Below are 16,528 nucleotides of genomic sequence, written 5' to 3'. Positions count from 1 at the left end.
AAGTTTTTCCCCTTTTTCCTCTCCAAAAAACTCCCTTTTTTCCTCCTACTTAGATGCAGAAAACTACAAACGCACACACCAAAAAAGATCTTTATATGCTGTATAAAAATAATGGGATTGAATAGGTATAAGCAAGCCTTTTTGCTCAGTGTTGAACGGTGCTTCCTCGTGAGAGTGTGTGCCTTTGTGTCGAACCCGCTCCTGTCATGAAAGGAATGAAGGAATAGAAATCCTAGATAGTGGGGAAGATAATTTCTCATTTTCTAACATGTCCCATTCATCACGGCATTTCACATAATTTCATCATTGGGCTGTTTTTGTACAAACAACCCTTCTTCGGAAGATTCGTAAACACTTAAGAACCGACTGTCTCCGCCCGCGAATCCTCCCGTGTGGAGATTAGGGAACGTGTCACTTCCTATTTGTGTGCTCCTCAGTCCACAGTCCCACCTTACCTGCCACATGGGCCGTGACGCCGAGGAGGAGGAGGATCCCGGGAGCTCCGTCATCTGCTCAAATTTGGCCATCGCCTCCTCTTGGCCTTCCCCCAGCACTCGGAGCGACGGGCTTTCGGTGATTCTGCCGCTGCACACACACAAACACACACACACACACGCACACACACAGGAAACCCTTTTAACAGCCACCTGCATTGTGGACCCCTCTGTTGTTCCAATCTGTATCAACTCAATCTAATAAACACCACAACAACCCCCCTCATCCTCACACCACCACCCCCACCTCTCTCTCTCTTTCTCGGCCTTTCAATCTTATCAGCGGTAATGTAATAAGCGGTTGCTTCGCTCTGTCTCCTCGCCACCTCTCTTAATTCCTCAAAATAAAGCAATATCACAGGGGCCCCGGCCTGCCTGTGACTGGGGATAAGATGCTTGTAAGAGGAAGGATAATTCAGCAAATAAGTGCTCGGCATCAAAGGCAGGCGCCGGCTCTTTCTTTCCCTTTTTCTCCCTCCTCTGTGTTGGCCTATCAAAAATATTACATGTGCTTTCATCAGTTCACAACAAGGCACAGTGTGCTTCCTAATGCAATTACTCGACCTCCATTAAATCAGAAACAGTGGAAACAAATGAATTACACATTTGTTACAAAACTACAAGTCAGCTCCGCGTGTCTCGTCTTTATTTATTTCTCCTCTCTCTCTCTCTCTCTCTCTTTCTCTTTCTCTTTCGCAAGGCTGGTGGAGAGAAAAAGTGAAATAATTTCTCATTCAATTTCAGGCAAATGTAGCCCTAGGTGATGCATAGAAAGTCTCCCATGTCTAATAGCCACCCACCATTGATATCAGAAGGAATTTGCAGGGTTCAAGGCTGTCGAGAGGAGGTCATCTCGCCAAACTCCGAACCACATTCATCTGACAGGGCTGGTGTCTGACAACCACCCACCCATAAAGCAACCAAACACAAGAGGAGATACTGATGTGTACAGTAGTTTCTTGATTTTATCATGTCAGCCGGCATGGTAGTCCATAATTACTAAAAACTTAAACATGCTAAGCGAGTCGCCCGTGGGGGCTTTGCGCTCGCGAGATGTGATGTGTGATCTCTAAAGTGGATGGACCAAGAATTGATGCGCCTCCAAGCCCAATGACATGGACAGATTTCCGTGCCCCGGAGCCAGACTACCCACAATGCAATTCCCGCCGACAGGAGAAACCATGCAGAGGATATAGTGTATGAATTACATTCCTTCCTGAGTGTCAGCGGGAATACAAATGGCTTTCACACAAGTAATGATTACAGTCATGTGACATAAATTGTACATATGGAGAGAAATATGAAATGGGCGGAACGTACCACCGGAGCAGCGTGTTCAGCCCGGGTTGTGGCGCTGCTCCTCCCGCTTCGTCTCTTTGTGAATGGGGCTCCTTTGAAATATTAAAGGGGATGTATTAACAGATAGAGTTAATGCGTTAACTATGATTCACATTAGCGGCTAATTGACAGTTTCAATTTAAATGGCATCACTCTAAATTATAATGTTGGTTATTCATTCCTGTGGCTGGCTGTGAACACATATTTACAAGCGAAGTTTGTAAGCATCCCAGATTTGTCGTTACGGACAAATGCGGCGATTAAGAATTGGGATTAATGACTTTTGCTCATGAAATGTTAATGTTATACCGATAACTTTAAAAACAATACGTCTTCATATAGTTTATGGATGTTTACCTTCATATTCCCAGTGAGGAAGGCTATTAGTTTCTTCCTTCTCGTTGCCCACTCTCCACTCTTCACTGGTCCCTTCTGAGCCACTTGCTGGAAACACATGTAAACACACATGCACACTTCCTTTGGCTGCCGCTTTACGAAACAGTGCAGTGCACCATAATGGCAGAATTAAGCGCAGGGAGCAACTGCAATCTGCAGGCGATCTAAACCGAGCCAGACCCTAAAGACATGGAGCGTTTGATGAGTACTTTTTTTTTTTCCATTCAGTCAGCACATTCACTCTCGCCCATTCAGACGCATCGACACTGCTAAGTGACAGCGTCTCGCTCTGTAGAGGCTTTGTGCGGCAGAATAGAGAGCGAAGAAAAACACTATTATTTTAAAATAGATGTGAAATCTCTGGTGGATAATGTGTTTTCAATGGGAGGTGGGTGTGGAAACAGTAGGAGAGCGCACACATATTGTGGCAGAATAAGATAACGCTGATCCCAATACTGATACAGTACACCATGCCACTGATTATCCAGTATGGGAGGATGAGTCAACTGTTGCTGTGGCTTCCAACTGATGGTAAGACATTGTTGAACCTTTTTCTCTATTGCACAAATTACATTTACTTTCTATTCATATAATTTGATACTCCTACTCTCCTTTCAAGTGAGATTAGAAGTAAAAATACAGTGGATAGAAGTTCCATATTCTGTTTACATATGCGTTAATGTCTGGGTTTCATTGCAATCTAGATTTGCCAGCACAATGGAAACCCCATTTTTCTTGTGTATCGTGAAATACAAACACTTGATTTGAAAGAAGCTTTATATCGAAACGCTAGTTCACAAAATCCCGTCTCCCCAGCTGGGAAAATAAAGTAGTCACGCTCTATTTTTTCCTGAAAAGACCATAAGGTAATTCAGGAACAAATATGCATAATGATGCAAAACAAAGTTCAAAGACAGGAAAAAATAGTGTCTGCACAAACAAATTAATTATGTGAGGAGATCACAGCGTAGATTAAGAAGTTGAAATCCATGCATGGATTTTAAACCGAGAATCAATGAGTTATATAACCTCTGAAATATATGTTCCACAAAAATAAATAATTTCATTCAGCTTCAGTTTATTCAGCTGAGATGTGAATTGAAAATGAAATGCGGGACATTTATAAAGGTAAAGAAAAGTAGAGCAAATAGACAAATATAGAACAAAAGAGAAGGAAAATTATGAAGTGACACGTGCATGTACACTACACACAGGCTTCTATAACCAGACGAAAAGAAACAGATAAATGTACGTGCACACATGCACACGCTCCATGTCCATTAGCCCGAGCCAGTGATACACAGCATAATGGACATGGCTGATGTGTTGGTGAGTATGGGATGATGACACAGATATTCCTCTTTGTGGCCCTGACCTGCTGCAGTGAAAGGCTGCCAAGCGTGATCATGTCAGGCTGCACACGCTCCCTCAGCTGCTGGGTGTAGTGGGGGATCACCTCCTCAGCTATTCTCACTGCAAGAAGCAGTGGATATGGTCACATATTAAATATAAAACACAATAACAATGACTGCAAGCATTTAGTCAATTCACAAATTACCTTTATCGGAAGAAAATACTGTACAGAGACAGAAAAAATGTATGCAATGTCCTGGAATGATTGATTTTCATATATCATGTTTGCCCAAAGAAAATACATTTTACTCTACTGTAGTATAGTAGTATAATAGTGTAATACTATACTAACACAATTCCTCTCCGCATAAGAAAGAAAATGAAAAAAACAAATAAAAGATAGCCTTACTTTTTACAGTGCTCTCGCTTCCCATTACCATCCTCCCTGCTTCGGGTCCAGCTTCCACTTCCAGCCCAGCACCAGTCTCAAACTGGGTCCTGGCAGTGGCGTGGGGCTGGGAGGGCCCGGACCCCGAGGCACGACCACCACTGTGGAGCATCAGTCGCCGCTGAAGCACCGGATCACCTGACTTCACCTCCAACACCTCCTCATCCCCGGAGGCTTGCAGTGTACCTGGAGAGATACGCATCAGTGGGCAAGCAGCACAAACACACAACCAGAGAGAGACGGAGACACACACACACGAATCTGCACACATAAACATTAGGAAGACGCATGCACAAGGATGTGTATATTTACCACATCCACAAATGGACACAGACACAGACTTGAGGCCTTTGATGGCCCCCAACTCTCCACACACACATTACACCATTGGATACAAGATATGGCAGAAAATAAGGATGAGCAACTAAGGATGAAACGCTGATATGCAAGGAATTACAGGAAGATGTAATATTTCCTAAATATTTGCTTCTGTACAACATAACTCAAACACAAGATATGTTTAGTTGTTATTACTGGAAAGATTATATTAAGAGGGAGTGTATTTGAATGAAGAAACCACTATAGTTATTAAAGGAGTTTGGATCCAGAGTCCTATCTGTGGTCCGGTTTCTGCAGGTTATGCTTGGGAAAGGCACAACCTATCACAAGCATAACCTTGTTAAATGTTAAAATAAACTGTGAACTTTTTTCTGTATTACACCGTCCCATTATATGTCCCTAAACGTAACCATTTGCTCTGGGTGTTGACACCAAGTGGATAGTGTAAGATCGGACATACTCGTATAAATTAAACAAAAGGTTAATTTTTTTGGGACAGGGTTGAATATAGAAAAACACATAGTAGTTACACAGTTAGTCAGTTATAGACAAACAAAGAAACTTTGGATCCAAACTATATAAAGAAACATTACTAAAAACAAATAAAAAAGATAATTAAGATATCATCCTCAACTCATTATAGAAAATTGACTGACAGCCAAAAAGACCATATTATAACTTTCTTTGAAGTGGTTGTGGCTTAAGGCTGTTTTTACGTTATATAAAAAAATATATATATTTAGACCACTATTTTCCGTTTTATTTGAACAAATGTTTTATTTAAACTAATCAGCCTCCCCCTCGGATTTTGTACACAAACACCAGCTCCACACACCAGCCTACAAGAAAGTTTTCTTCTGCGTGGTGTGTGAACTAGTTTCTACTTTAGTAACCTAGAATTCATTCACTGAAGGCAGAGAAGCATCGTCTGCTGGAGCTAACGCGCTCGCTGCGTGTCTCAACAGTTACTACGCACTGCCTTGTCGGTAGAAAGTATTTAGGTAGCCTATTCTTTGAGGATCTGCGTATTCATCGTGTGCAGTCCAAAATGTGTAACAGCCAAATCTGTTATCACTGCCTAATGCTTTTCACAGCGAAGATGATATCAGCGCCTAATGCCTTACAGAGAACTAGAATGAACAGAATGCCAGTTCTGTGGTCTTTCATCTCCAAGCCAAAGCAATAGAATTTATTGAGATAAAAAGGAGGAACTGAAGATCTTAGACAGACAGACAAGGGATTTCTCCAGGATTTTCTTTCTGAGAACACGTCTACAGCACTGGCCACTGTCCATTTCATTAATACTTTGTCTTATTCATGCTCTTTTCTTGTGAAACGTGTAAGGTGCTTTGTGACAGGCTGTAAAAGCAAAGACAAAAGCCTGAGAAGCAGTCACAAGATGTCAGAATCAATACTGACATGCACTGAGCTGGTTCTACACTTGCAAAGACTCGCAGCCTACACCAGTGGGAGGCATCCATACAACAGCGTAAGGTGATTGTCTTGTGTTCTGTTGTAGCTCGGTGGAGTGCTAACTGGCAGTCGCCGCAGTTGGAATCCAACAGTACAGAAGTAAGAGCTCTCTCTCTTTCCTTCCCTGTCGCTCAGCCTATTGCATGGAGGAACCGCTAATCCAAGATCCTCTTTACTTTTTCTGTGGGATTTCATGAACATTCCAGGACAATGGATGGGGCTGCTAATCTCGGTGGTACAGCTAAATCCGAGACAATGGCAAATAATACGAGTCTGCTAAATTCCATTGCGTCGAAGCGGGCCTAAACCCATCACTTGTGCACTGGAATTACAAGGGAAATGTACGTTATGTCAACAGGATCTGGTGCGACTGTCTTCACCCAGAACAATGCGAAGCTTAAACCACCTCAATGTTGCTTGGCTGGCAACATATTTTAAATGAAACTGAGCTAATGAGAAAAGACACGCCTACTGCGAAACAATGGCAGTGCTTAGAAAGCAGCGACTTCTGCGAGGGTTCGTTTCTAGTCCCAGTCTTTGTTCCACGTTCGCGCTGCTCCCAGTGTTACGAGGAAGATGTAGCATCTTGTTTTTGTCTGGGTGGTTTATGATTTCACTGTCTGAGCTTTTCTTCCAGATAATGTACCTAAAAAACTCAATGGCACTAGTGTGGCAACTGCTTTGGATTTAGCAATTTTGGTGATAGTTTGATAGTTTTATAATTGTTATCAATACACCACCATCTGCATACCATAAATATGTCTTGTTTATTCTCTGTATATAGTTATTTATGTTGATGTGATAACTGTTTTTATGCTATAACAAGTTTGCTGTTTTTATTTGATTGCTTATATCTTTCAATATATTTACACTTTAATGTATCTGTTTTTGACTGGAGACAGTAGCCTCTTACAAATCAAATGTACCTGAGAAACAAAAGTTATTCCTGTGACTGGAATTGCAAAAAAATATTAGTTCAAATCAATTATATATTTGTAACATATGAATACACTTCTCTAAAGACATTTAAGGACATATCAAGTATAGTCAAATTATTAAAAGAAGATTATACTGTATATTGTTAGAATAACTACAAGAATGCTAAATTAACATAATGTAAAATGGAGTAAATTTACTTGTTTAAAGTGTATATTTTCAGCCAACACACCAGCTGCTTTATCAAGATACAGTAATAAGGGAATACATACCAGGTATGTCTATGAAGGTGTCGTCCTCATCCAACAGTGCGGCCATCGTCTGATACAGTCTGTTTCCATCTGCATTTAATAATGGTACAAGTTAAAACAATTATAAAATGACTATACTCTCAATGGTGCCAGAAAATCACATGCATTTGTGTGTGTGTCGAAATGACATGCTGCTTATCATACAAGTCAATCTAGACCACATCTAGAGATATTAGCCGTGGCTGCAGAGGGGTGAAAATCAAGTGTATGCAGAGGAGTAATGAAATAGGAGCATTAACATGCCTGTTAGCCAGCCTGTCATCATGTGATGAGATTTGGTTTGGCGAATCCTTTGATATTACACGGCAATGATATCCAAAAGATACAGGTGAAATGGCTTCTCCATTAATAGCCATGTTTCATTATAACATGCATATTACTTGGCTCCCAAGAGCTCGCTTTTAATAGGCCTACTTTAGGAGGGGGGCTGCAAACTATTGATATGGCTCTACGTGTGTCACTTGACAGGGGGGGGGGAGAGAAAGCGCCACGCTGAAATGGAAACTGACCAAAGATACGTGACCTTCCCCAATGACACCAAGTTGGGTATCCAATCTAGCGATGCCATCATTTGGTGTATTTACATAGACCGGCCTGTCGTCTCAAACGGCAGTCTGCTGCCAGTGATCTCTCTCACCTCACTTTAATGAACCGAGGAGAACTATTATCACTGAGAATGGCATACTTAATTCCAGCTCATCTTCAGTGCTGGCCCCAGCCATCCTGCAATGTCTTGGGTCCGTCTGCGCTGCCGACGACGGGTCAAAGTAATTTTGGGCATGTTCATCTCCTGTGTAAAGTGTAAGAGGGGAGAGAATGAGAGAAAAGAGGTTGGGAGTTGATGGGGAGGGGGGGTCGGTGTTGTGATGAAGGGAAGAGGGGAGTTGTACAGGTTCAGGTTAGTGGTTATTAGAAGCACATGAAGTGAAATGTTAATTTTGAAACCCACACTGTCGAAGGGCAGGGGCAGCGGCTGCTACCAGATAAGACAGGAGCACACAGGCAGGGAGGGAGAGGGGACTGGGAGAGAGACTGCCGGGTTTCTCAGTGCACCTCTCCATGGCCTGCGGTGCTCTGGGGCCTAATTAGCATGCTGCAAAAGGTCACGGCAGGCAATCTCTTAAATACGACCGCCATATGTTTGCCATGTTCAAAAGGAACTAATGAGAAAGTCTACAAGCTCAAAAGTACCTGGAATTTCAAAGACAATACCTTCTAAATACTCCAAGGTCAGTGGCCTAGAGGACTGGGGAAGTTTGGAGGTGCAGATCCAAAGGAAAATAACCCGAGCCCATGTCTCATTGACTTCTTATTAGCAATCACTGACCTATGGGTATCAAGCTGCTCCACAGAGTTTATGGGAATCCAAATGGCTGCGGGGCCACCAAGCAGCTTTCTTAACCCCAAATCATTCTCATTACAGACCCTGAATATTTCACCGAAATCTAAATTGCTTTACTTGTATTTCTCAGGTTGTGGGGCAAAAATATGCGTGGTGTATTAAATCATGTTACATATTCCGCACAAGGATTGCTTTTACAGAAGGCTGAGGGTATTTGGTACTTGGACACATCAGAAATCTCTGTGTGTTTGCATTGGAGCACCACTGGCCCACTAGGCCGCAGCCCAAAGAAAGCTCACTCAGATTTCTTTGTGCTCATACGAAATGAGTTATTTTTTTTTTTACACTCTGTCCTAGCTCGTAGTTGAACAGTCCCACTGAAATACTTATTAAACAAGGAGCAGCCTTATGACTCCTCAGTGGCATCATAAATTGACTGAAATTCACGTGCTAAATCCCTTCTACATCGTTAACAGGGAGTTTGAACAATTTCCAAGCAAATAGCTCAGAGGTTATGAAACCCTTTCTTCAAACACAAATTTGCATAATGGTACGCGCTTTCCTGGATCGCCTTTTGAATCATATCTGTGATTTACCTCAATAGTCTGGCTGTCCCCCAGTTCATCTCTCTAATGAAAATATCCATTGTCTCTTCCTACATGTGTAATATCAATAACTGGGCACTTCTTGCCAGCCAGAGTTACAGTTAGCAGAGAATGAGAGATGACTTTGGTAAAGGCCAAACCGGAGTGTCACACGCGAGGAACAATCTTTGTGATCTTCCAATAAAGGCGCTGAACTATAGTGCACATTCGCACGACCCAATAAAAGAGTTGATTGTTTTGTGCGCCGAATTTGGTTACTTTGGATTTATTGTTTGTTTATGCAAATATTATACTCGGTGCAATAACCAATAATAAATTAAGTTAAAATATTTGAGACAAATAGTGAGAGAGAAATAATGCCCAGTGGATCATACATGTGCTGCTGCAACTGGACATTAGCACAGTTAAGAGCAAATAAGTAATAGATATATATAAAGATATAGATATAGAATAGATATTTTTATTGTCTTATATGCTGCATTGGTGAGACAGTAGAAGGCTCTCCTTTTCCTTTTAACCTCGATGTCCCTGTCTGATGCCGATGCCCTTCATCTGACCTCCAATGGGAGACACCTAACTGCATCTCTGGCCGGCTGACATTTGTCAATCAGTGTTGTCCACTTTTTCCAGTGGAGCCTTTAAGTTCCAACAGGACATAATGACAACATCTTGTCACAGGGTGGTAGCTACAATATGGTTGGTGAACATCAGCTGCTGTTTGGGGTCCATCAACAGCTGCTAATCCCTGGCTGAGGTCAAGATGTCTGTAGATGTTCTTTTTTGCAGGTTTTGTTATTTAACTCCTGCGCTGATGGCCTCAGCGATGGTCTTCAGCTCCTGATCGTGCCCCTCCTCTCTGGGTTTGGACAAATAATCCTGATACACACTGGCTTTAAACTTCTCTGGTAGACCAAACATGTCGATGGATTTCAACCATCTATCTAACTAGATGCAGGTTCACTGGATGGATGATGTCCCTCCTCCTACCTTGACTGTTCAACTGCCATTGTTGACAATGACTGTTATTATATCTTGGGCCATTTGATCCATCTCCTCTTTGCTTGAGTTTGCAACTCTTGGAAGTTCTGGGCACTATGTGGTGATTGCAGTCCTGGACCCTCGGGTCTCACCAGATTAACACAAGCTCCTACCAACCATTTAATCTTTGCTTAGTGGATCTTCAAGCAACAATAATACAGATTTTTTTTTGGCCACCTGAGCACTTTTTGCTTATAGTTGTTTGCCGGGATTTTAGGTCATTTTGTCTATTTATGTGGAGATTCCAATAAATGACAGCTCCACATACATTATTTCTTTGTCTAATTCTTCTATTATTCTCAGTTATAGTTAAGAAAGTTAATCTTCAGACTCGTTAAACCAAACAGCCAGATATAACAGAAGTCCTCTCTCTCTTATATTTGCAATCTGACCCTCATTATGTACAGGACAGTTACCATGTTATCATTGTTCTCAACACCAAAATAAATGATAATATAACGGTGAAAAACTGCTCCCTTGTTTAGATTTAACATTATTCATTCATGCTGGTTCATTGTTTTAATTTGTGTTCATCTGCTGATTCAATACACCAAGTATGATCATACCTTTTGTGCATGAAACATAATGCAAATAATTGCTAATAATTACTTGCCATGTACAGCAAAAACAGAATATAGCACATTAAATCAAGAATCTAACGTGACTCATCCCTGAGAAAACTGGCACGCTTGCAGCCTTGAACACATCCTAATTTACCATCCCATTCCTCAAGAGTTCTCCCTGACATACTGAATTATAAGGCGGCATATTCGTATGCCTGATTGGCCTTAAGCCGTGTTTCGGGGGCGTTCTGAGTACACCACAGACAGTGGATCGGCGTGGTAGCGTAGTAGCATATGTAAATGCACTCTCCTATGACTGTAGCCCACCACAAGGCATGTAGCCGAGAGTGGGAGTTAAGGCTGATTGTGTCGAGGGTACTTCTAGATAGAGATAGAACACCCACTACTGTTGCGTTCTCCGGCAGAGGAAGAACTTATACGAGGGTTGCTTGTTAGGACACGCTAGCCTTGGAATGCAGGGACCAAGAGCCCTCTCGAATGGAGAGAGAGAGAGAGAGAGAGAGAGAGAGAGATGGAGAGAGTTAGAGAGAAAGGTTAGATCAGGAACACATCTACTGTCAACAAATTTGAGGCTAATGAAGAATGAAGCTTCACCTCTTTCTTTGGCAGGGGCTTGCAGCTCCATTTTTTTTGGGTGAGCTGCAAGGGTGCTATCCGGCCTGTCACCTCGAATTTCTCTTCCCAACCAAACCAGAGGAACAGAAGACTTGGCACTTCCTCCTCCATTAAAAGCTGGGTTTTCTATGCCTACTACTACATCCCTCTCTTCTTCCCCTGATCACATAAGTAGAAACATATTTAAAAAAACACAAATAGGGACATAAGAGGCCAATACAATAGTTAAGTCAAAGTGACTTATTCAAAAATGCATTTTTAATAGCCGCAATATTTTTCTGTTGGTGATTTCTGTCTTAAAATGTTCAAGTTCATCCCACTCAAAATTACACTAAAACACATTTAGGTTAAAATTAAATCAGAATCTTGCAGGAGGAGGAGAAAAAAGAGAAGAAGAAGAAATGATTAAAATAATTACAAATTGCGCCCTGACAAGCAAGAGCAAAATTTAGCCCAAAGCCATTTGTCTGTAATTAGTTAATTAATCCTTACACAAATTATGAGCAATAACTCATCAAGCAGGACTCACCCATCAGAAATTCAGCCGACTTGGATTTCTTCTGCTTAGGTTGCTTCAGAGCCTTCTGCTTTAACTTCTGGAGGGAAATTGTTAAATGAATAAATTAGCTGCAGAGTGAAGATCATCATTTATGATCCGCAACTAACACAGTATTTTAAATATGGGATGACACTGAAATGTCATTTAATTTACATCGCCGCTAAAGGGGTCAAGCACTAATTGAACAACAGGAGTGGAAAAAAATGTAATCATAAATAGATAAGAAAAGTTGACACGAATGTGTAATGAAGGTCACATTAAAATACTTCCTTCTTGTTTCTGAACTGAATGGGCACCAACACTCTCTCCTGGAACATTATGCATTATTGCACAGGCGGCATGAGTCGGCATAGAGTTGTACATGTAAATAAATATGGAAATCCAGACACAGTTCTCATTATTTTCATTCACGTGACCTCAAACCAAAGTCGAGAAGGAGAGAGAAAAATAGGCTCAATTGTACATATATACCACCCTACCACTGTATATAATGCTGTATAGTGTTGTAGGTGGTCTGCACCAGAAAGAAAATACAAAAATGATATATGAAAGCAAGTGTGGGTTTCTTTGAAATCAACTGCATGTGGAACAAACTGCTCATTCCCACATTTCTCTCATTTCTGCGGACAAGCACAACAATAAGAAAGCTGAGGAAAAAGGCATAAGTAGTTGTTTTCGTTAAGGATATGTTTACATAAGAATGCACCATATAAAAGGGCTCCATTGCTCAAAGCGTATGGAGCTTTTTAAGCATTATTTTATGCAGATTTCAATGATGAACTGTGCTCATGCCCATGAACAGCATGTATTTGTATACAATATTTAATTTCAAAGACAAAATCAAGGGACAGAGAGGGTGGGGGGGCTTATTTCGACTCTAAATGACAGAGCAATTAAAATGGAGGGGGACTACTTCCAGACCAATCTGGTAAGAGGAGTTTTTGTAAATCTGTTTTTACATTCAACAAGCCCTACAGCAAGACATTCATTTATACCACTGAGATTAATGCTTATCTAATTGTAACTTATTTAAAAACCATTTTCTTTTCGACTGGGTACCAATCAGTTTTTTTTCTGAATTTCACATAGGGCGGCGTTTGAGACTGGCAAGTGCTGCATCACTGGTGACTGTGGCTGTGTGCTGTGTTTTTTCTTCTATATTCATTTTTGTCACACACTTGACACACCTTTCTGCAGGTTATATATTGTTTGGGTGCGTACAGTTGCGCAAATTGGGAATCTCCCTGACACAATTACAGGAAAATTAATCAGGTCATTTCGCTCAATAAAAATAATTGCAAACAATCACCATTAGTTTTGTGTTGTAGCAGGACACTTAACACAAAATTGTGTTGTAAACTAAAGCAGTCATTTAAATTAGCTCCATGATATTTACATCCATTATATGGTATTGAATTTTTGATTGTTATTAGATCCTTAAAGTCATTTCTGAAACCCTATTTGGAATAATGTCCCTCGACAGTAAATCCTATTTTTTTACTTGACACTTGAAAATTGTTCCTCAGTCATTTAACAACAGACACCATGAAAGTTATTGTCGGGGGTTGATAGTTTGTTTGCTAATGTAATTAATCATCAAATTAGAACGATGGAAAATAACACTACTTTATTTGCGGTTTGCCTTTAGGGCTAAAGACTTTTTCAAAAGACCAATGAAGAAATTCCATTAAGTTTTATCTGAGGCTAAACAAATTTATTTTGTTTATCACCCACATTGCTGTGTCGAATAATCCAGAATATCATCTTCTTTATATATAACTGCCTTTAATGCACACACATAATACAGACACTGACATATATTCCTATAATACAACTGTCATAACATTTTAAGACTACTACTTGAGTTATTTATTGTCTTAGAAATATTCTAAAGTATTTTTCTTTTTATTTATTTCCCCCCCCCCCGTAGTTTTTCTCTTGTCTAACAGTGGCGATTTCTGGCGTTATGCAAAGTGAATTAGCTCCATGTCCTGTAAATGTCAATAAATCCTCTGATTACTGTGAATGTATTATCGCCCTTAAGTTCCGTGGAAAAAAAATACACTTAGTAAACACACCAGCGAAAGTACACAGAAGGAGTACAGTACATACTCCCCAGGCCTAATGCTTTAGGTCATTGTCACAAAAAATCTAATCCACACACGGCCCCATGTAAGCGTCTCTGTCTGGAGAAAGCTAAGAAAAATGCCTGGTTCTCATCTCGCTCCCTGGGCCCCACTGACATTGACAGCATGCTCTTTGTAATAAAAGGACTGTTGTTTAATGTGCCATAACTGGATGGAACAGCAGATGTTGCATTTCTGAAACGATAAACAACAATTCAATCCCGGGGGGAAAAGGTATCATAGAGGTTTTCTGAAATAAAGTGGATCTTCTGATGTAGAAATTGCAATTTAATACCTAAGAAGTATGATATAGCAGAAATGTAAATGGACTCGGTGCAGGATTAGATTCCTTACGCCCTGCCTGTCCCACTGCACGTGCATCCATTAAACACATGGTGCTGCATCGAAGTCACATGCTTAGAAATTTGGGTTCACTATAACAATCATATAAAAGTAACACAATGCAATAGCCTCTGTTTATTCTCCTGTCATCTCTCAGTGTAAACCTCCTCACTGCTTTTCTTCATTCCACTGTGTAGCAAACAATATGCCTACTTTGCAGCGAACATGAGAAAAAAAAAAAAAAATCATTTATAGCTGGTGACAAAAAAAAAAATCCATGACATTTTTTTTTGAGTGTTGTCAAAAAGAATTGAACACAACAGACCCTTGTTCACTTCTTGCTGCATTCACAGGCATCGCTAGAAGGGCTTGGGGAAGACCGCTCGCTGCTAGGGGCTGGTGGGCACAGACAAGCTAGAAAGTGAATTTTGCATACTGTACGGATCATCGCCCAGTTCAGCCCAGTCACATTGAATCTGCCATCAACCAATTGTGCTTCATGAAACCGTCAACCCTCATTTACGTCTGCCTGTTTTCTTCCCCGCGCTGCTGTAAACAAGGGCCCGGCTTTGAGCTGTCGTCCTCTGTCCCTGTGCGCGCTGCTTGCCAGGGGAGTGCAGACAGACGCGTCTTCACAGAGCTACTTGGAGCTACCATTTCCCGGAAAGCACCCGGTGCGAGCGAAGGCAAAAGGATTCAAGGGCAAGAGTGCTTCTGGAAATGACAAGGGTCTTAAGAGCTTTACACAGAGACAACTGCATATGCCTTGTGTCTTACTTAAAGAATCACCAAAGGTTATTCTGTTACTCCGTGGTTGTGATCCTAATCATGGCAATGTGAACGATTGTACATATAGTGGAATTAAATAATTTCTTAATATAAATATGTTGTATGTGTAAATATACAGTGTATCTTCATGGGGTGCAATGATATAATGTCAGACATGATAAAGAAAGGGACTGAATGTCTTCAAATCAACAAAGAAGTAAAAGTAGATATGTTTTTTAAAATATTTTTTAAGTGTCATTTTTATCTTGAAACATAATTAAGAATGGCCGTCTCGATAAAATGTCTCATGAACGTCTACAAAGAATTTTTATGTAGAAAATTAAAGATAAGGTAGTGCTTTGTTTCAAAGGCATAAAAAAAAACTAAAATGTGAAACCATGCGAATTTGTGGAGCAGCCTTATATATGCAGAGTAATTCTGACCCACCAAACGGTTTCTTATTAAACAACAACGGCGTCAGTTGGTGTAGACAGAAAACATAATTAGTATTCAAGCTTAATTAATCTACGCTGGCCCCCTTTAAGTGAATTACTCAATTATATATGCATGTGTGCTCCTTTGATGCTAACAGATTATGTATGTTACTGGGGAAAAAACCTTGAAAAATGACTTTGAAAACTTTCCACTATAAAATGTCACTACAGGCTCCTGCACCGACTCAGAAATGTCTGTGAAGACCACAAATGCTGAATAATTATGAAGAAAAAAACAACTTCCTGGCCTAAACTGCCAAACTTTAACAAATTGACATTATTGCCAAACCACCAAGCCAAATATTTTAGGGCCTGTCAAGTAAACCATTGCAATCCACCCTCCAAACATCCAGTGCACAAGACAAAATAAATCCGCCAAATATGTACTTTCTGTGTGCCCTAATGCGAGGAATGGAAATCCAACACAGGTCGGATCAAGGTCTTTCCTGGGATCATGGGAACTCTTTGGGATTTTCAAGAGCCTTTTTGTTTTTACCCTTGAGAACCAAGCTCTGGCCTCTGCACCCCTCAATCCCCCATTGAGAACCCAGAGGCAGCGCTGAGGAATGCTAAATGTCAATGGTCAGACTGCACCAGCACCTTCAGAGGGAGAGAGATGGAGGTGTAGCCTGCATGGCCTGGACTCTTTGTGTTCGACTCTACGCTGCTTAGAGGGGCCAGGAGTGAAATTGTACTCACGGTGCCAAAGGTGTCCATGTCCATAAACTGCAAAAGATCATCGCCGGGCAACCGCGATCTCTGAAGGACTGAAGAGCATAGTGCAGGAAAATATGAGGAGAAATCTGTGAAAACAAGAACAATGTAAAACCTTTCAAAAATCTGAACTGCCCATGAAGGCGATATATATATACATTTTAAGTGCAGTTTTAAATATGCCTACAAATTGAAATTTTGTTGGAGTTATTCAAGCTTAAATTTGCAGAAGAGATCCTGAGCCTCATTCCCT

General features: G+C 40.8%; 1 protein-coding gene across 1 annotated transcript in view; it reads right to left on the bottom strand.

The window, feature by feature from the left end:
* ofcc1 (orofacial cleft 1 candidate 1) overlaps positions 1–16,278 on the bottom strand; it is an 86,404-nt gene extending 70,126 nt beyond the window's left edge. Inside the window, exons 1-10 of the mRNA XM_061094311.1 lie at positions 16,261–16,278; positions 11,802–11,868; positions 11,252–11,431; positions 7,774–7,878; positions 7,050–7,133; positions 3,991–4,215; positions 3,604–3,701; positions 2,190–2,276; positions 1,815–1,885; positions 456–585 (exon numbers count right to left, since the gene is read on the bottom strand). Of these exons, the coding sequence (XP_060950294.1) occupies positions 456–585; positions 1,815–1,885; positions 2,190–2,276; positions 3,604–3,701; positions 3,991–4,215; positions 7,050–7,133; positions 7,774–7,878; positions 11,252–11,431; positions 11,802–11,868; positions 16,261–16,278 (1,065 nt within the window). The remainder of the gene's footprint in view (positions 1–455; positions 586–1,814; positions 1,886–2,189; positions 2,277–3,603; positions 3,702–3,990; positions 4,216–7,049; positions 7,134–7,773; positions 7,879–11,251; positions 11,432–11,801; positions 11,869–16,260) is intronic.
* Positions 16,279–16,528: the final 250 nt, after the last annotated feature.

Source organism: Limanda limanda, chromosome 20, assembly GCF_963576545.1.
Source record: "Limanda limanda chromosome 20, fLimLim1.1, whole genome shotgun sequence".
NCBI lineage: Eukaryota > Metazoa > Chordata > Actinopteri > Pleuronectiformes > Pleuronectidae > Limanda > Limanda limanda.
The sequence above is the reverse complement of the archived record's forward strand: the minus strand, read 5'-3'. Positions and strand labels throughout refer to the sequence as shown.